The sequence below is a fragment of the Staurois parvus genome, unplaced genomic scaffold (genome assembly GCF_062004578.1).
Source record: "Staurois parvus isolate SC_StPar_1 unplaced genomic scaffold, SC_StPar_1.0 ptg000220l, whole genome shotgun sequence".
In the NCBI taxonomy this organism is placed as follows: domain Eukaryota; kingdom Metazoa; phylum Chordata; class Amphibia; order Anura; family Ranidae; genus Staurois; species Staurois parvus.
Genome location: NW_028318016.1, coordinates 516,473 through 537,123, shown reverse-complemented (window position 1 = coordinate 537,123; position 20,651 = coordinate 516,473). Strand labels below are relative to the sequence as shown.

The following is a 20,651-nucleotide window of genomic DNA, read 5'->3' as shown; positions in this document are numbered from 1 at the left end:
ATACTGGGTCTCAGGAGAGCTTGGGTTGGTCATTAATATAATGCTACATACTCTTCTTATGCTCGAAGGGTTAGTGTCCTTATACACAAGTCATTGCCATTCACTCTCCTTTATCTGAGGCTGGATCCCGAGGGTAAATATGTTATTCTCCATGCGATGATTAACTGCTTTGAAATGGTAATTGTTGGGCTCTATTTTCCACCTCCAGCCTCCGCGCATTCGTTGGCTGCCTTGACCCTGCTCCTGGCCTATCCCACATCCCATGTTCTTCTTGCTGGTGATTTTAATCTTACCCCAGACCCTAGTGTTGATAAATTATATCCGGACGCCAGCGGAAAGTTGGAGTTGGCCAAGTGAGCGGAGCTTTACCAGTTCACGGATGTATGGAGGTGGAAAAATCCTGGGACCAGGGCATACACTTGTCACTCAGCATCACGTAAAACTTTGTCAAGAATTGACCTTTGTTATGTTACACCTGCACTTTTAGCAAAGGGTCGGGAGATTTCCATCCTGCCACAAGGGATTTCTGATCATGCTCCGCTCCTTCATACATTAGGTATTGCTGATGCCCCGGGGGGAAAAGTCTGGAGGTTATCTCGGTACTGGATCACTGATCCCCCCCTTATAGAGAAGGCATTGGAGCATTATTGGGACTCTAATGAGAATACTGCTGTACTACCTGGGAGGCTTGTAAGGCTACTCTTAGGGGTTAATATCAGACCCTGATAGGGGGACTAGGGGGTTAGATGGCGGGAGAAAGTGGACTTGACGGACTGGAGGGTGCAGGAAGCTGAATCCAATTATGTGCTCAATCCAGGTCCTGTTAGTCATCACGACTTACAGCTGGCTACTAGGGATGCCTTGTTGCTTCGCACTGAGGCCTTCAGAAAGGCTATGCTGCATCAAAAACAACGTATTTTAGAACAGGGTGAAAAAGTGGCCGCCTTCTGGCTTGGTTGACTAGGGAACAATCTGCCCTGTCCAATATTGCCCTTATACAGGCTGAAGATGGTTCCAGGAGTCTTGATCCACGTTCCATTAACCAGCGGTTTGCTGACTATTATGCCAGTTTGTATTCCTCCAGAGCTGCCTTCACGCCAAAGGATTTGTCCCGATATCTGGATCCGGTTGACCTGCCGTCTCTCTCTGCGGTCCAGAGGGAGCGGATGGAGGCACCGATTTCCTTGGAGGAGATCCAGCAGGCGACTGGTGCTCTTCAGTCAGGAAAAACGCCAGGCCCGTGTGGCTTTCCAATTGCATTCTATAAAGCATACATTGAGCAAATGGCTTCCCGTTTTTAAACACTTTTTAACGCACTCCTTGAGACAGGAACTCTGCCCTCTGATAGTGGTGATTTTGAAGACCAGGCAGGATCCAACTCAATGCTCCTCTTACCGTCCAAGCTCCCTCCTAAATACTGATGCGAAGGTAATCGCTAAGGTGCTGGCTGGGAGAGTGGGTTCGGTTATCTCTGTGGTGGTGCATCATGATAAGACAGGTTTTATGCCGGGGAAGGGTACAGATATCAACATACGGAGACTGCTCACCAATATTCCTGCAGCACCCTGGGGTGGTGCTGTCCCTGGATGCTGAGAAGGCCTTCAATTCAGTTGAGTGGGAGTACCTTTGGGAAACACTGCATTGATTCAGATTTGGCCCTCATTTCATGGATTAGGCGCCTTTACTGTGCACCACTTGCGAGAGTACGTACTCACAATATCCTTTCCCCCCCTTTTGCTCTTCATAGGGGTACTCGTCAGGGCTGTTTGCTTTCACCGGGCTTGTTTGACCTGGCGAACCCTTACCAGTGGGCGACTGGGAGGATAGGATTCCTGTATGCGGATGACACAGTCTTGGACTGGAAGGGCCCCTAGACTTTCCTGCTCCACGCTGCACTTACCTATTGATCGTGGTGGCCTAGCACTTCCTAAACTGCTTTTATATTACTTGGCGGATGTTCTGGTCACGGTGTGATGGTGGCTCTCCCGGCCTAGGGATAATGCTGCGGTGATACTGGAGGCGGCAATACTGGGTTCATATGCTGAACTTCGTAACCTAATTCATAGAGGTCCAAAGTCCAACTCGGCCATCAGGCTAGAGTTCAATTTCTGGTAAATAACTCATACTCCCTTCACACACGACTCTGGGGCAACCCTGCCCTCCCCCATCTGCATACGATACCGGATCTAGTGGTGTGGGCTCGCTATGGCATTAAAACTTTGCACCATATAATGCCTAGTGGCATCCTGCTTCTATTTGACGATCTCTAACGCAATCATGGCTGGCCTAACCAAATGTTTTTCTGTTTTTTACAATTGTGTCATGCGTTAGAAAACTTGTTAATGGAGGATTTGCCGCTCTCCATTCCCTGTTGATACCCCTCTCTACCCCTAGAATGCAGGTGCTTTTTGATAAATGGCACACAGACCTCCCTTCGCTATCAGAGGATGATTGGGAAGATTGTCTTCTACAGTGCCTCCCTACCATGATCTCAGCCAGGGACCGCTTCATACAGATTAAATTTATCCATAGAGTATATTACACCCCGCAGCACTTGGCTGTGATATATCCTGATAGATCAGCCACATGTCCTCGCTGTGATATGGAAGTGGGCACGTTTCTCCATATGTTTTGGGAATGTTCCAAGCTTCTCCCCTTCTGGGTCGGTGTGCGAGATACTATTAACGCTGATAGTAAACTGTCTGTTCTCATGGATCCGCTGATTATGTTGCTAGGTCTCTTGGACCTCATGGAGACGTCTAAGCATAATAAACTGTTTGTCTTCTATGCTTTTTACTATGCTAGAAGATAAATTTTGGTAAAATGGAAGCAGTCAGCTCTGCCGACAGTCTCGGGATGGAAATCGGCAATCAACAGGGCGCTTCCGTTGTACAAACTTACTTATCTGTGCCGTAATTGTCCAGCTAAATTTGATAGAATATGGGCTGGGTGAGTGGAGGCTCAGGGCCTTACGGTATAACACTTGTATTATTCTCTTGAGGGTATGTCCAGCTCGTACTGTTTATTTGCTTGATTATTGTTTATGATTTGCTTTTCCTCTTTGCCCCTCTTCTTCTTCTCCCCCCCTCCCTCTTCTCCTCTCCCCCCTCGGGGGTTTCCCTCCTCTTCCTTTATCTCTTTTCTCTCTCCCCCCATTCACTCAGGATGACCAGTTGACTCCTTATGATCTTTAGCTTTGGAATGCCATGTGTATTGTATTTCTACTGATTGCCATAAATTTGCCTGTTCTTATGTACCTTGCTTTGTTATACTTTACGATTTCAATAAATGCAACTGTTAAAGTGCGGACAGGCCCTTATGCATTATGAGTATCAGCTATGAAAACAAATATTTTTCTTCAGAAGCTTCTGATACTTGATTATATGTCTGCAAACCAAGCCACTATTTTATAAATTGTAAACTGGGCTTCTTATCAGCTGGGAAGGGGAATAAATACAATAGCATGCTAAGTAACAATGTTTTGGTAGCTAAGGAATGTAAAGATTTGCTAAATAAACAATTGGTTGAGGGAAGCCCTCAGATTTTCACTGGCTGGATGTAATCTGTAATTTGTTGTGCCATAACACACATTAATGAGTGGTGTAAACAGCTGCTCATTTTATCTTTTATAAAAGGCATCTGGTCCCATGATCTTGCATACTATGTGCCCTAACACATCCACACAAAAGCTCTGGGATCAGCTGTAAATGACTGTCTCAGTATTAACTTCTCTGGGGCCTGGTGCCCAGAGGTACACTTGGAACTGATTAGCATATAGATTAATCTACATTAGCAAATACAGACTCTGGTGACCTAGACAGCTGTATTCTGAGGAAAACTTTATTATGGAGAGGGGATGTTGCTAACCATTTCTCTAATCTAACTGTATCTGACATATATAAACAGTGATACGTAGTCAGCAGTTCTTCAAGAAATAGTAGTCCTGCTGGAATAGGCTAGTGGTATCTATATATGTTGCAATAAAGGTACATACAGTATATTGAACAGTAAGCTGAAAGTATATATAAACCCAGAGGCGTCCCTAGGGTTGGTGTCATCCGGTGCCGTAACACTCCCTTCGACGATCCCCACAGAATGGATCAGATCTGCGGATTGCCTGAGTCCTGCAGACACTCAGTAAGCCGTCTGCCCCTACTGCGTAGGGGCAGGCAGTTACTGAATGGCAGAAAGAATCAATAGACTACAAGAGTGCTCCTCAGCGCCCTTGCAGTTCATTTACAACTATAAGCCATCAGCTGTGAAGGGCGGCAGTAGATATAGTTCAGTCATTGACAGAATGAAAAATTGTGACAGCAAGTGGGTAGAGGATTCCCTGCCCACTATACCAGGGAGGGGGATTGGGAGGCAGATGAGGCAGGAGCTGGAACATGGAACCCTAAATACAGGTGGAGCAGGTAACATGTTCCAAAGGTGAACTTATCCTTTAGCCCTGGTTTACACTGATGCAAATCTATGTGTTCCAGAATGTGAACACGCGATTAAATGCGTTTTTGAGCACTATAGACTTGAATGTAACAGCAGTAAAAATGTATAGGTATTGAAATGCAATGCGATTTCAGTGCGAGTTACACCTATTTCTAATGTCACAAAAGTAGTCGAACAGAAATCGCAGCTGTGTAAAATCACAACAGAATTGTTGCAGAATCGAACCGCAACTACTTTTGAAATTGCACCGCATTAGTGTAAACCAGGGCTGTGCTGCAGCAGATGTGGCATCAATCAATTATATGTAAGACTGGAGGAAAACTAAAGCTGGTTGGACACTGTAAATTTGGGCTCTGAACAATGGGCTCTGAAAGGCAGCACTGATACATGGCACTGATACATGGCACTGATACATGGCACTGATACATGGCACTGATACATGGCACTGATACATGGCACTGATACATGGCACTGATACATGGCACTGATACATGGCACTGATACATGGCACTGATACATGGCACTGATAGGTGGCACTGACTGGCACTGATGGGTGACACTGAAAGGCAGCTCAGATGGGCACTGATATATGGCATTGATGTGCACTAGTAGGCACTGATATGTGGCACTGATGGGCACTGGCACGAGGCACTGATGAGCACTGACATAAGGCACCGACAGGTGGCACTGCTGGGGCTACACTGATCATCAGTGCCCTGATGATCAGTGTACATGACCCTGTGCGGAAAGCCGATTACCGGCTCTCCTCTCGAGCTGTCAGCATGACAGCTCGAGAGGAGAGAAATGCTGATAACCGGCATTTCCCTGTTTACATGTGATCAGCTGTGATTGGACACAACTGATCACATGACCAAGCCGACATCTTTGGCTCTTTCCGTGATCGGTGATCTGCTGTGTCCGAGGGACACAGCGCACCGCCAATCGCCGCACTGCGTGCTCCCTGAGCCGCGCATGCGCAGTGAGAATGGGAGGACGTCATATGACGTCCTCCCAGAATGAGAGAACCACCTTGCACCCATCATATTACTATATGGCGGGTGGGAGGTGGTTAAAGCAGAAGTCAAAGAGAACCCTCTTCAACTCCAATGCTAATCTTACTTTGCTGTTGATGCAGACACTCCTGATGCAAGATTCCGCAAACAGCTCTACCCTGAAGGCATGCAGCACCAAGATCCTGTTGCCAAAAGGATACACCCTAAGGCTGCTTTAACAGCTGCGTGTTTTCATATATAGGAAAATTGGAGCGATTCTGCCTGTGATTTGAAAACACTCTGCTAAAATGATAAATCGCAGAACCACGTGTTCAGGTGCCATTCATTTTAATGGCACCTGAAAACGCGGTGCAGTTCTGCTGCAATAAATTATACTGCAATCGTGGCAAACTGCATGGCACGAAGCGTGTTGCCCCCAACAATTTCAGGAACTTCCTTTGGGCGACAGGCTTCGGGGAATGCGGTTTGCTGTGATTTATCTCTCGACAATCATAGCAGAACCACACTGCGTTTTCAGGTGCCATTAAAATGAATGGCACATGAACATGCGGTTCTGCAATTTGTCATTTTAGCAAAGCATTTTGAAATTGCAGGTAGAATTTCTGAGATTCTGTCCACGATTCAAAATGTCCATGTGTGAATGCAGCCTGAATTTTTCTTGCTTAGGTGTCATAAAGCAACTTAATTTGTGTTTATACCATATAAAAACCAGGCAGTGTAGTATCATAAACCAAAAGAAAGTATACATATACAGTGAAAAATATCTGTGAAAAGTCTTTTAAAACATTGTCCATAAAATAATCTTCTGTATTCTTCAACCTTTCCAAAATGTGCTAAACTTCAACACCGTGTGCGTCCACCACCTAAGCATGATTATCTACCCACCAGAGGTATGAGACCTTACTACTATTTCAGGTCTCATGCGCTTTTATTGCGGTATCAACCCACTATTAGTCTGATTCTTCCTCCGATTCACCGTCATATTGTCCATATTATAGTACCCAGACAGCATGTAAAAAGATATGCAGTGCTCCAAATAGTGTAATACCATTAAAAACACCTTTTTATTTAAAATGACAACAAAATTACCACCAGTATGAACACTGTATAGTGCGACAGTCTGCACCTGCATGACCAATTTATTTGATTAGACCTCTGTGCCCATGCAAACAAATGTATGACAGGTGTATCAAGTGTCTCTCCAACTGTCTGGTACCTCTGCATAACATTGCAGTTGGAAGAGGACTGGGCAAATGCAGCTCCAGAGCACTCCACTTGAAAGCTTTCAGAATGTCAATACCAGTACATACCTTGGCCACACCTCCCAATACAATGTTTTGTCACAACAAGACTTTGTCTAAGAATTATTTGTGTCTATGTATAAAGCATATGGTCTTATTGATACCATATTATATTGAGACCATTCAGTGTAAAATCTACTTGTACGGTCTTCTTTAGATCTGCATGTAACATGAGGGCCTTTGCTTCTACCTGTCTTTTTCTAGCCAGGAGCTGTAACCCCTTCGGTGGCATGGACCATTGTGGAAAATAACATGTCCATGAATTACAGGCTCTTCTGGCAGGAAATGGACTCACTACAAGGAAAAACCTGACAATAATAGGAGTAAATAAGCTTGACCTTGGCAGACGTGTCGGGGTCGCAGAGCTACACAGCCAGCTTTGTCTTTCTATTCTAATGACAGAAGATACATATGAATAGAGGTTACGTGTCCTGTTCTTCCTTCCTTAATATCACAAAGCCTATGCAATTATAACTATTCGATGTCTATAGCTTTGTGAACATTTCTGATGACGGTGTGAGGCAAGTTTCAAGTTTAAGAAATGTTTTCTTTTCATATGTGGTTAAGCAGCAGTGCAGGGTAAGGAGTAATGTAAAGAGTTCGTTAAAGCAGCCCTTCTCCGCCCGTATGTTCCCCTTCCTTCTCCCCCTTCTTCTCTCACATTTGGATATCATTTTTTTCTTACCTTCATAGGGTTATGAGGTGAAATTGAGGTATTCCCTCACGATTCTGTGAATGCACAGCTATGCCAAAGGGCTTCAGGTCCCGGCAGAGCTGTGCAACACATTTGCGCACATGTTGGTTTCTTGTGCATGCTTGAAGACAGGGGGAATGGAAGTTCCAAACATCAGCATTTGCGTGAAGATTTACCGCAGTGCTCTGCTAGGGCCCGAAGGCTGGGCAGAGGTCCTTGGTATATCTACTTACACGCTGGAGAAATAAGGATGGTAGTGCTGGGGGGGTAATGGAACTAAAGTAAGGGGACTGAAATTTCTTATATTTTATAGTTATACAAGTGGCAAAAAGGGAACACAAAAGAAATAAATGTGATAATATATAGATTAATATACAGCATAGTGCCTCCTAAACCTGTTCTGAGGTTTGGCAAGTATTTATGTTAAACAGGGAACTTCAAATGTGTTCAGATGGATTAAAGGGCTAGCTGGTTGTATACAAGTCCATCTATTGATCTATAGCCAGCAACACTGATCACTGTATTCTGCTGGCATGGAAGGCTCCCCAGATGGAAAAATACAATAGCTCAGCAGGAGGGAATCTGATTTTTTTTTTCGTAAGTAAGTGGTTGGATTTGTTTGCAGTCACAGGTGTCTATCGGTGCAGTTGGAAGAGGACTGGCTCTCCCCTAAAATCCTGCACAGCCTGGCAACAAGCATTTCTACACAAACCTGAATTCAGGAGTCAGCAACCAGTCCTTGAGCTTGTTTTGAAGTTTCAATAGTGGATCAGTGGATCCAGTGCCTGCCGCTTTACAAAAAAAGACAGTCCTGGGTAGTTGCTAAACTGGTTTCCCGCCAGAGTGCACCTTCCCCTATCTGGCCCAGAGGGTGCAGGGTTACTCACTTGGTCCTCCTATGCTGCAGGTGGGTCAGTGGCTGATACCAGGCATTCTAGCTGGGCCGCACCTGCCCTGCTGCACAGGTGGTCTTCGGGGCCAGTGAGGGTCCAAGCTTTCCTCCTTCCAAGGTCCCTGCCTGGAGGTGAGCCCCATACCATCAGGGCCCCCTCCTAGGCGCCTGCTCTCCAGCCTTCACATCCTCTTCCACTCGCACTCTCCTCAAACTCTCCTACTGCTGAGCAGACTTTGTCACTTTTAAGGGTTGTCCTGGCCCCTTGCTAAGCCTCCTATTGGGGACTGGCCAGGATCCCTCAATTTGCAAATCAGCCACTCCTAACATCCACCAATTGTTTCTAGAATTTTCTCCAAAGTCCTAGTGCAGGGGGAAGTCTCAGAGAACTGATCTGAAGAGCCTCTTCGCTCTGACCTGAATTTGACCCTTTGACTATTGCACAGGCTGCTACTCAGCCTCTAACAACTGGGACTCTTTTAAGGAATTCTATGGTCACAGTATACCCTTTCATTTTATAACATCACCATTGTAATAGCAATAAAAATTATATTTGACAACCAAATATAAGCTTACTTGATGTATTTTCTTTCATGTTGTGAGTGCTGCCCCTCTGCTAGCCATCTCTTTCCACAACTTCCTGGATTCCCTGAATGCTTTGCAGCTTCTTACTTTTAATTTCTGAGGACTGCATACCCCATTGTACCTTGCTGCCTACAAGCAGTGATTCCTGTAGTGACCTCACCTCCAGAATCTCCTCGTCTCAGCACCTCTGTAGTTCAGGAGGCAGGCTCTGTGAAATGTGTGACACGGCGGTGCCTACCAATAGGATATAGTGACTGCGTATCACAGAATTCATGGATGTAAATGTGTGGGGATCTTCACATTTGTAAGTTTACAAATTTCAAGGTTGTTCAGATTAATAGGAGTAGGCTGGAATTAATTGAAATACAATGTAGAAATGAATATGTGATATAATGAATTTATAATATTACATTTTGATCATAGATGCACTTTAACCACCATATATAGTAATATGATGGGCGCAAGGTGGTTCTCTCATTCTGGGAGGACGTCATATGATGTCCTCCCATTCTCACTGCGCATGCGCGGCTCAGGGAGCGCACAGCACGGTGATCGGCGGTGCGCTGTGTCCCTCAGACACAACAGATCACCGATCACGGAAAGAGCCGAAGATGTCAGCTCGGTCGTGATCAGCTGTGCCCAATCACAGCTGAGCACATGTAAACAGGGAAATGCCGGTTATCATCATTTCTCTCCTCTCGAGCTGTCACGCTGACAGCTCAAGAGGAGAGCTGGTAATCGGCTTTCCGCAGAGGGGACATGTACACTGATCATCAGGGCACTGATGATCAGTGTGCCCTGATGATCAGTGTAGCCCCAGCAGTGCCACCTGTGAGTGCCTTATGTCAGTGCTCATCAGTGCCTCATGCCAGTGCCCATCAGTGCCACAAATCAGTGCCTACTAGTGCACATCAATGCCACATATCCGTGCCCATCTGAGCTGCCTTTCAGTGTCACCCATCAGTGCCAGTCAGTGCCACCTATCAGTGCCGCCTATCAGTGCCAGTCAGTGCCGCCTATCAGTGCCAGTCAGTGCCGCCTATCAGTGCCAGTCAGTGCCGCCTATCAGTGCCAGTCAGTGCCGCCTATCAGTGCTGCCAATCAGTGTCATGTATCAGTGCTGCCTTTCAGTGCCCATCAGTGATGCCTCTCAATGCCCATCAGTGCCACCTATCAGTGTCCATCAGTGCAGCCTATCAGTGCCCATCAGTGCAGCCTCATTAGTGCACATCAGTGAAGGAGAAAAATCACTTATTTACAAAATTTTATAACAAAAACTAAGAAAAAACTTTTTCTTTTTTCAAAATTTTCAGTGGTTTTTGGTTTGTTTAAGAAAAAATAAAAATCCCAGAGGTGATTAAATACCACCAAAATAAAGCTCCATCTGTCACAAAAAAATGATAAAAATTTCATATGGGTACAGTGTTGTTTGACCATGCAATTGTCATTCAAAGTGTGACAGCACTGAAAGCTGGAAATTGGCCTGGGCAGGAAGGGGGTATAAGTGCCCTGTAGGCTAGTGGTTAAAGTCTCCAGCCACATTTGTTTTTTTCTAGCTTTTACTAGAGTGGGGAAAAGTTAACATTTCTGTCAGATTTTTATTTTTATCTAATCCTGTTGGGAAGAGTTTCCCTTATTTCCTTTCACTATGACATCAAGAGAAGAAATAAAGGAAGTGGTTGTCACAAAAAGTGAGGTCAACAGACAGATGTAAAAATGGGTTCACAAACGGACATAAAAATCTGACAGTAATTGTAAAGGATAGGTGCACTTATGCTTTTGCCCTCTACCCCTGACCTAATAAATCCCACCCACCTCCTCTATGATGCATACTTACTGAGATCTGACACCCGCGGCCTCCTGTGTTTGACATCCAGTGCTGCTAGTCCTATCGCTCCTGACTGTGCCTATGCAGCACAATTTCATAGAGTTATATAGGGCTCATCTACCTCTGTCTGCTGGCAAGGAAATGGAGGTGGTCCAGCCTCACGGACTTCTAGCAGCCAGGAAAGAGTGGACTTGTGATGCTGGATGTAAACAAACACAAGAGGCCGCAGACACTGGATCTCGGTAAGTATGCATCTTTTGGGAGGGGAGGTGGGATTGGTTCAGTCTTTCCCTCTTGAGGCAAAGCTAAAGAATGAGGCTGGAGGCTTTACAGGATGACCAGTATATTGGCGTGTGTGTTTATGCTTTTAACAACTTTGAAAGTCTTTTCACAAGAAGTTTTCTGTAGCTAAAGAGTTTATTAACTAATTCCAGTATGTCAGCTTACATTCACACCTGGTGATTTTGATGCATTTTTTTTCAGGCATATTACAGATGTTTTACAGGCACTTTTGTATGGGTATCAAGCATCAGGTGTTGTTTTTTTTCACTTGTTTACAGGTGCGCCATTGAAGTTTGTTGACAAAAAAGCCTGAATACGATAAAAAAACAGGTTTCTCCACTCAACAGCTATACATCGTAGTCCTGCACTCAGCCAATGTGCACACCCTGTGTCCTTTAACCACTTTGCCTCCTGAAGATTTACCCCCCTTCCTGACCGGGCCATTTTTTTGTATTACGGCACTGCATTACTTTTGACAATTGCGTGGTCATGCAACTCTGCACCCAAATTAAATTTACGTCCTTTTTTCCCATTAATTGAGCTTTCTTTCGGTGGTATTTAATCGCCTGTGCGGTTTTTATTTTTTGCGCTATAAAAAAAGGACAAAACATTTTGAGAAAAAAACAGTATTTTTGACTTTTTGCTATTAAACATGTCCAGTGAAAAAATGTATTCTGCTGCATGTCTTTGTTAAAAAACATCCCGATACATGTAAATTAATTGGTTTACATGAAAGTTATAGCGGTTACAAATGGCAGTATATATACTGGGATTTATTTATTTATTTTTACTAGTAATGGCAGAAATCAGCTACTTATAGCGGGACTGCGGCGGGCATTCTGAAACTGGGGGAAACTGACTTGGTGTCACTGATATCCCCAGTGACACCAATACAGTGATCAGTGCTAAGAAAAAAAAATAGGCCCTGGCATTTTAGACTGAGCAGCCAATTGATTACAGTTTCCTTCTACAGAGCAGTCCCCTTTATATCACAGTACCCCTTTACATTACAGTGCCCCTAGAGATCTAATCACAGTGCCCCCAATATATTCAAAGAGATGGCCCAATCCAGCAAAGAGACAATCCAATATAGCAAAGATCGGATGTCTCTTTGCTGGATGGGGATGTCCCTTCTTGGACTTGGCTGTCTCTTTGCTGGATTGGGATGTCTCTTTGTTGGATGGGGATGTCCCTTCTTGGACTGGGCTGTCTCTTTGCTTGATTGGGATATCTCTTTGCAAAGAGACAGCCCCTCCAGCAAAGAGACAGCCCCTCCAGCAAAGAGCTCATCCAGCAAAGAGACAGCCCATCCAGCAGAGACAGTCCCATCCACCGCCACTACAGACCTGTCACAGTGTGCTGGCAGCCGCGGGTGAGGAAGAGAGGCCGGCATTCTCCCTTCTGTGCAGTGGCCAACCGAGGAGGCATCCCTGTGTCAGCGGCCCTCCTGCTTGTCTTCAGGAGCCGTCACTGCTGCTCCTCCTGTCAGCCCTGCTTTGGGCATAGCCACACAGTGGGAGGTGAGCTGTGGCCACGGTCTGTATTAGCCCCTTACCTCCCGCTGTGCAGCCCAGTTATTTAAAGCCCGGCGGCCCCGGCCCGCAGGGCAAATGCCCGGTGTGTCCTATGGCCAGTTCGGGGCTGCCTCTCAGGCATTAAACCATTTCAGGCTGTGCCTTTATGTATTCCTGCATATTCTGGCCTTTAATCAGCTTAGTTTGGTATAGCTTTCTAATCAAATACAGTTTATTGCTGAGATTAGCTCTTTCATGCACCTTTTAATCCTTCCAACATTCCTTTAGCAGTTTCAAACTTACATATATGTATGATTTAATTATCCTCTATGCTAATAGAGATTGTGCTATGAACTTTCTGATCTTTCTCTGTCCCCTCATCTGAAGGTTGTTCTGACCTGGCTTTATATAATTCCACGTACATTCTCTTGTTAGCAGCATTTTCATCTTGAATTTCCAAGACTCGTAATTCTGATTTGTCAAATTTGCAAATGAAAGCTTTGTTGCAGCTGTATTACTGGCCATTTTCTTTTATTCTGTTGCAGACTTCTTTCTGTGGCAGTATAGTGCACGTATTTGCTGTAGCTGGCTATGACTGAGATTCCTATGCATCTGGGCCCATAACCTGTTAGAAATTCTGTATATAGCCCTTCGGAACAGACAATGTACAGTGCACATGTGTTTTTCTGCTTCTCTGCAAATAGGAAACTTTATGTCAGAGAAAAGACATAGAGTTTACAGTACCATAGATGCAGAAACAAACTTATAAACACTGCCGTCTTCTAGTTGAATATATTTCTACTGTATACTGACGTAGTTTTTGTACAAAATACTGTTTGTGAACATTGTGTTCTAATAAAATCATGAAAAAACTACTACTTATGGGCAGAATAAAATTGGAGAGAGTGAAGATTTTCTTTATCTGTACTAGTAAAAGTGTGCCCATTTCAGAGTGAGCATCATTGGAGATATTTGAAATAATGTTGAAGAAATGTTTTAGTGGGTAAGATGAGTGGGGTTGAGTGTAGGAGGTATGGCAATGGGTTGTATATGCAGGAAACATTATAGCAGATAGCCACTACAAGAAATGAGTACAGAGGGTATGAAGGCAGGCAGTATGTGCAGGAGAGGCATGCAGAGGGTATGACAGCAAACAACAATGTTAAGAGGAGGAGTGCAGAAGGTTTGATGGCAGGCAGTTTGTGTAGGAGAGAAGTGCAAAAGCTATTACAGCAGCTAGCATATACAGGGGAGGTATGACGGCAGACAGTATATGCAGGAGAGGAGATTAGAGGGTGTGACAGAAGGAAAGTCTGTAAGGGGAGAAGTGCAGACAGTATGACAGCAGGCAGTATGTGTCCGAGTGTGGCGGGTATGATGTGGGCAGTATGTGCAGGAGGAGAGTCTGTCAGTTGAGGGGGCTTAAGCAGACTGTGAAGGATATCTGCTATCTGGGAAAGAGGGGATGCAAAGGGGTTGGGACAGGATGTGCAGGGACTATATAATGGTTATTGTGCAGACTGAGAATTGTTAAGATTGTCTGAGAGAGATGTCTATCAACAGTGAAGAAGGTGTGTGGGGAGCCTTGGGAGGATTATCTGTCAGCAGGGAGGTCTGAGGCGGTCAGGGAGGTATATCAATCAGAAGGTGGGGGGGAGGGTTGTTTGTATGGGGCAACTCAGAAATTATGTCTGTTGAAGTGGGGACAGAGGTGTGAGAATGTCTCTTGGTAGGCTTGAGTCCATTGAAGTGAGATTTCTTTCAATAGTGCTGTCTATAGGGTGACCAGGGAGGGATGTTGGGAAGGTGGGCAATGGAGAGATGAAACGGGACCATGGAATGACGTCTCAGCTGTGGGGTTAGGAAGTAGTTAGGAGTGATGTCTATCGGGTAGAGTTGTGAAATGGCCTGGGAGTGATGTAAGCTTGATGGGGGGGGGGGGGGTATTTGACATTGGCAATGTTTGTCAGCTGGGCTTAAAGTGCAAAGTGGCTCGGGAGTGATAACAGCTTGAGTGTTGGTGGATGTGAAATATGTGGTGTGTGTACAGTGATCTTTTGCCTTGTGGCACTCGGGTCTTAAGTTCAAATCCCAGTCAGAACACTATCTGCATGGTGTTTGCATGTTCTTCCTGTGCTTGTGTGGGTTTCCTTCCAGTACTCTGGTTTTCTCCTACACTCCATTGATGTGCTGGTAGGTTAATTGGCTTCTGTCCAAATAGGCCCTGGTATCTGTATGGATGTATATGAAGTAGGGACCTTTGATTGTATGCTCCTTGAGGTCTGGGACTGCTGTGAATGTACAATATAAATGCAAAGTGCTGTATAAATACCTGTAATAAAAATAAATACATAAATGTGTGTCAACTTTGGAGGATGGAATAGGGAAATGGTTATGGAGCAGTATCTGTGAACTTAGGGGGGTGGAGGTATATGTAATTTTAATGGCTCCTGAGCTCCAAAATTGCATTGGCAACTGTGCATTGCCATGCATAGAGGCAGCAACTAAAGCAGCATGCAGAAGAACACAGCATCGGTGCCTACTACCCTCTTGTAGACTCTGTTGGCTCTCCTGTACACTCACCCCCTTTCCAATCCTACTGCAGACTCAGCCCAGCTTCCCTGCACACTTATCCCCGCAGTAGAGATGTTACGCCTCTGGGTTCTACAGCCAGCACTGGAGATAGGGGTTTGGGCTTGATCACACTAGCTGCTGGTGTACAGTGCAGGGGACCAAGGTCAGCGCAGTGGTGTGAACTGGGCACATAGGAGAAAAGGCATTTTGCTTTGTCCATGCGGTGGGACTGTGCTGGAATAGCTGCCAAAACGCAGTCCCACTGCATGTTGTGTGAATATACCCTTAGCGTGCACAGGTCTCAACTTATTCAGGAGGCATAGCAGGTGCAGTGTTCAGATGGAGTGGGGAGGGATGTACAGTGGGGATCGAAAGTTTGGGCACCCCAGCTAAAAATTTGTATTAATGTGCATAAAGAAGCCAAGGAAAGATGGAAAAATCTCCAAAAGGCATCAAATTACAGATTAGACATTCGTATAATATGTCAACAAATGTTAGATTTTATTTCCATCATTTACACTTTCAAAATAATAGAAAACAAAAAAATGGCGTCTGCAAAAGTTTGGGCACCCTGCAGAGTTAATATCTTGTACTGCCCCCTTTGGCAAGTATCACAGCTTGTAAATGCTTTTTGTAGCCGGCCAAGAGTCTTTCAATTCTTGTTTGAGGTATCTTTGCCCATTCTTCCTTACAAAAGTCTTCCAGTTCTTTGAGATTTCTGGGCTGTCTGTCACGCACTGCTCTTTTAAGGTCTATCCATAGATTTTCAATTATGTTGAGGTCAGGAGATTGTGAAGGCCATGGCAAAACCTTCAGTTTACGCCTCTTGATGTAATCCCCCGTGGATTTCGAGGTGTGTTTAGGATCATTATCCATTTGTAGAAGCCATCCTCTCTTTAACTTCAGCTTTTTCACAGATGGCATCAAGTTACCATCCAAAATTTGCTGAAATTTTATTGAATCCATTTTTCCTTCTACTCGTGAGATGTTCCCTGTTCCACTGGCTGCAACACAACCCCAAAGTATGATTGATCCAACCCCATGCTTAACAGTTGGACGGAGGTTCTTTTCATTAAATTCTGTGCCCTTTCTTCTCCAAACGTACCTTTGCTCATTCCAGCCAAAAAGTTCAATTTTAACCTCATCGGTCCACAGAACTTGTTTCCAAAATGCATCAGGCTTGTCTATATGTTCATTTGCAAAGTTCAAACGATGATTTTTGTGGTGAGGACGTAGAAGAGGTTTTCTTCTGATGACTCTTCCATGAAGACCATAGTTGTATCTCTTTATAGTTGTATCTCTTTAAGTATCTCTTTATAGTGGAATAGTGTACCACAACTCCTGTGTCTGCCAGATCTTTCTGGAGGGATCGTGCAGTCAAACGTGGGTTTTGAATTGTTTTTCTCACAATCCTGCGAGCTGTTCTGTCTGATATTTTTCTTGGTCTTCCAGATCTTGCTTTAACTTCCACTGTTCCTGATGACTGCCATTTCTTAATTACATTCCGAACAGAGGATATTGACATCTGAAAACGCTTTGCTATCTTCTTATAGCCTTCTCCAGCTTTGTGAGCGTCAACTATTTTCAGTTTCAGTTTTCTAGACAACTGCCTAGAAGAACCCATGGTGCTCATTGTTGGGGCAAGGTCAGATGAGTCTGGGCATTTAAAACCTTTGAGATTGACATCACCTGGTCTTCCCAGATGATGATTGAGAACAATCCATGACACTGGCAGGTCTCAGCTTGGCAAAGGGGGCAGTGCATGCTATAAATTCTGCAGGGTGCCCAAACTTTTGCAGACGCCATTTTTTTGTTTTCTGTTATTTTGAAAGTGTAAATGATGGAAATAAAATCTAACTTTTGTTGACATATTATAAGAATGTCTAATCTGTAATTTGATGCCTTTTGGAGATTTGTCCATCTTTCCTTGGCTTCTTTATGCACATTAATACAAATTTTTAGCTGGGGTGCCCAAACTTTCCATCCCCACTGTACATATTTAGCAGCAAGGACAGGGACACTGTGTCTGTCCCTTCGGCCCTGATCCTGGGACACAGCCATTGCATAACAGCTAACCAAAGAGCGGGAATGTCCCTGTATGAACTCCTGATCTGTATGTTTGTTTCAAGTCAGTAAGTTTATAAAAGTATTGAAATCAGAGGATTAATGTGATATTCAGACAACCTACATTTTCAGGAATTCACATGAATACTGGTAGCCTACATATTTCTTCCATGATAGGTTTACTTACAAATATTGCATGGTAACTACTTATTTCACCTTTCTTGGGTATTTTGCTGTATACTACAGATAGATGGTCTGTAAACCTGATAACCTCAAACATGTTTTTCCTTTCTCTAGAGTTGGAGTCGGTAAAGCTGGCCCGGGCTGTATTCGGCAAGCTTCATGAGCTTTGCTGTAGCTGGGTAAAAGACTTTCCTTTGTGCCGAAAGCCGCACTTGTACTATGATACCTCCATACATGCAATCAAGAATATGCGAAGGAAGATGGAGGATAAGCATGTCTGTATTCCTGACTTTAACATCCTCTTCAACCTGGAGGTAAGTGACAAAATGTAAATAATTACAAAAAATGTTAAGACTGAAGAGTTGCATTCAAGTAATACAAATTATACAGCAGTTGCAAAATTAACCCCCAGCCCTAATTCTAACCCTTAGCCCTAACCCTAACAAAAAAATAAATGAATTATAATTAAAAATTAAATAAAAGTTTGATGGCAAAGCTAAAAAAGCTGAACAACTTAGCAACAAACGATGAAACAGATATTTTTCTTTATTGGCTTTTAAAAAAACACCAAAGGTTAAAAGCGCTTTAAAAACTCTGTACAAAAATGTGCAAAAGCTCTCAAAAATGTGCATAGAAATGTACGACAAAATTCCTGAAAAAATACTCAAAAGTGCAACACTCAGATGTGAATGCAGCCTTAGTGTATTTCTGTTCATTCATTGTCCAATATGCAGCTAAAAAATTAGTGTTTATAACAATTTGCAGGCAATCGTTACAATGCACAGGCAAATTATTATGCAATACTACAATACTTAATACAATAATTAAAAAAACAGGCAGTCCTTGCAATATGCAGGAAACACACAAGCAGTTGTTACAATATTGTTGGTGACCATATCTGCAGTGCTTAGTCTGAGGGCACTGGGATTTGCTGAGGCACTCTAGATACCTTTGGTGTAAATTGTGGGTTAGTCAAAATGTGCTTTACAGATCTAGGGTCGCGATGCACCCATCTGGTGGAACTCTGTCCTTGAAAACTCAATAGGTAGAATGCCCACCAGAAGAGCAAAGGCTGTCTGGATAGAGCATGTCCCCTAGTTCCTGCCAAACTGCCTCCATTGTGCCATGTTTGGATGGGACCTCAGGTCATGTCAGGACCACTTATTGGTAGGTTAGGATTTTTCCCTTTATTTGTTGGGGCCTGGTGTATGCTCTGCTGCTCTGGGGAGATCCCTAAGGGGTTAAATCTGGAATGCCAGCTGCATTACATTTGATGTGAGCTGGCAGAGGGAAGAAGCAAAGCTTCATTTTTGAAATAAGTGTCTAGTATCCATTACTATCTGTGCACCCCTACTGAGGCTGCAAGCCCTTTGGGTTGTTTTACTGCACATTTGCTCACCATTTTCCAGAGTATGCATGGGCCTTCTCATTCATTCTGCCATCCCCAGAGCTGCACCCTTACCATGATCCCCCAGGATGTTTTCTTGGACTCCCTGCTGCCTACAGTGACAAAATCACAGCCAGCATTAAACCTTCCTTCCTTCACCACCCAATCCCCTGTTGTGACAGCTAGCAGGGGATCTCCTCCCCCACGCTAGCTGTCACAATTAAGAAAACAAATGCAGCCTTGTGGCCACATCATTCATTCACAGAGTTCTGTGAATGGAAATGGGGAAACTACAAGTACTGACAACCTTTGCAGCTGTCGGCTTGTAGTTCTCAGTGAACTACAACTGTGCTGTTGAGCACCATGGTAGTTCATTGATTCTTGCTGTCAGTGTGTACTAGGTACGAGCAGGCAGATTACACTGACAGTCTGCAGAAGATCTGCATGGCACCAACAATCTGCTTGATCGCTGGTGCAATGCTTTCCAGGTTTCTAAAACAAAATAAGTAAATGCACTTCTTTTTTACAAGCAAAAAAAATGTGCATTTATTTTTTTTTTGTTAGGAGGCGAACTTTAATGTACTTTAAAAAAATGTTGTGCTAAGTTGCAAATACTATGTTTAAGTGCATATTTAGCTTTCTGTGTGGACTTCAGATTTTATGCAGAGAGCAACAATAATGTGCAAATGACAGTGACACAAAGCAAGCAAAAATATTAATTATTTGTTGTATTGGGTTACTCTTTTGCAAATTGCTCTTTACCTTGATGAATAAGCATGTTTATGTATGTTATTTGGGCATTTCAGGCTTGAAGAGAAAGCTCTTTGGTCGTCCTCCTTTTCCTCATAAGTAGGAGAGCGGGGTCCTGTTTCCATGAGACACTATAGTTACCTTAAAGTACAACCTCCCATCTGACTTCCTCTAGTGTTTCCACTACCAAAGGCCATTAGTCATTAGAGAGCATGCTGTTAAGTGGCATTTATAGTTCAAACAGCTGCATATATAGTTTTTGACAACAATACTATCAGCAGGTCACAGCGCTGGTTTATAGGAGATCTGTCATGTCAGACTAAATTAATTGCTTTCTGAGGAGAAAGTACTGCATTGGATACTCTTTATTTTGCTAGTATTAATTTGCTGAGTTTTTCAGCACTAAATGTTCAAAGGATAGAAGCAGATCTTTATGGTTCCCAGTTTTTCTTTTTGTTTATTAACTGGTGAAGGGAAGTAAGAACAGTGTTCTGATCAAGAAACCCACACATAAATGTTGGATTAGAAGTGAAAAAAACGCAAATTGGGGGTAGTCAGCAGGTCAAATTGCAGTTTGTATGTTGATATTGAAGAGTTTTTCTTTAAGCTTCATTTATGAATAACCTACTGATATTTTTCAATTGTATTGGTCATCTGAAAATATATTTGACTTTAATGTTAGCTGATGATATACTATAATATCATCAGGGAAGATTAACAAATATTGAAAAATCTGCTGTAACATCAGTTTGATGATCCAGTTCCCAGCCTCAATTTTTTTAGATTAGGATGTACCACTCTATGCTGAAATCTATTCTAGCAAATTATCACCATAAAATAGACTCACACACAGATTAGAGCGAACTGATATCATGTTTATATTAAACTTGATTGTAAGCTGGATCAAACAGCATAAAGTGGTATATGTGTACGTAATGGCAATTACCACTCTTAGCAACTCCAAGCAAAGAAAACAACACATACAGAAAAATCTCAATCAGAATTGGCAGGAATTCTGATATTCAGAAGTTAACCCAAAACCTCCAACCTGAGGTGTTTCTAGTCCCAAATGAGCAAGGAAAACTATTAAAGGTTGACCTAGCTCACTTTGAGCCCACAAGATCTGATGGCTAGGTTT

General features: G+C 43.6%; 1 protein-coding gene across 1 annotated transcript in view; it reads left to right on the top strand.

The window, feature by feature from the left end:
• PPM1E (protein phosphatase, Mg2+/Mn2+ dependent 1E) overlaps positions 1-20,651 on the top strand; it is a 379,043-nt gene that overhangs the window by 255,126 nt on the left and 103,266 nt on the right. The window contains exon 3 of the mRNA XM_089679184.1: positions 17,491-17,690. Within this exon, the coding sequence (XP_089535310.1) occupies positions 17,491-17,690 (200 nt within the window). The remainder of the gene's footprint in view (positions 1-17,490; positions 17,691-20,651) is intronic.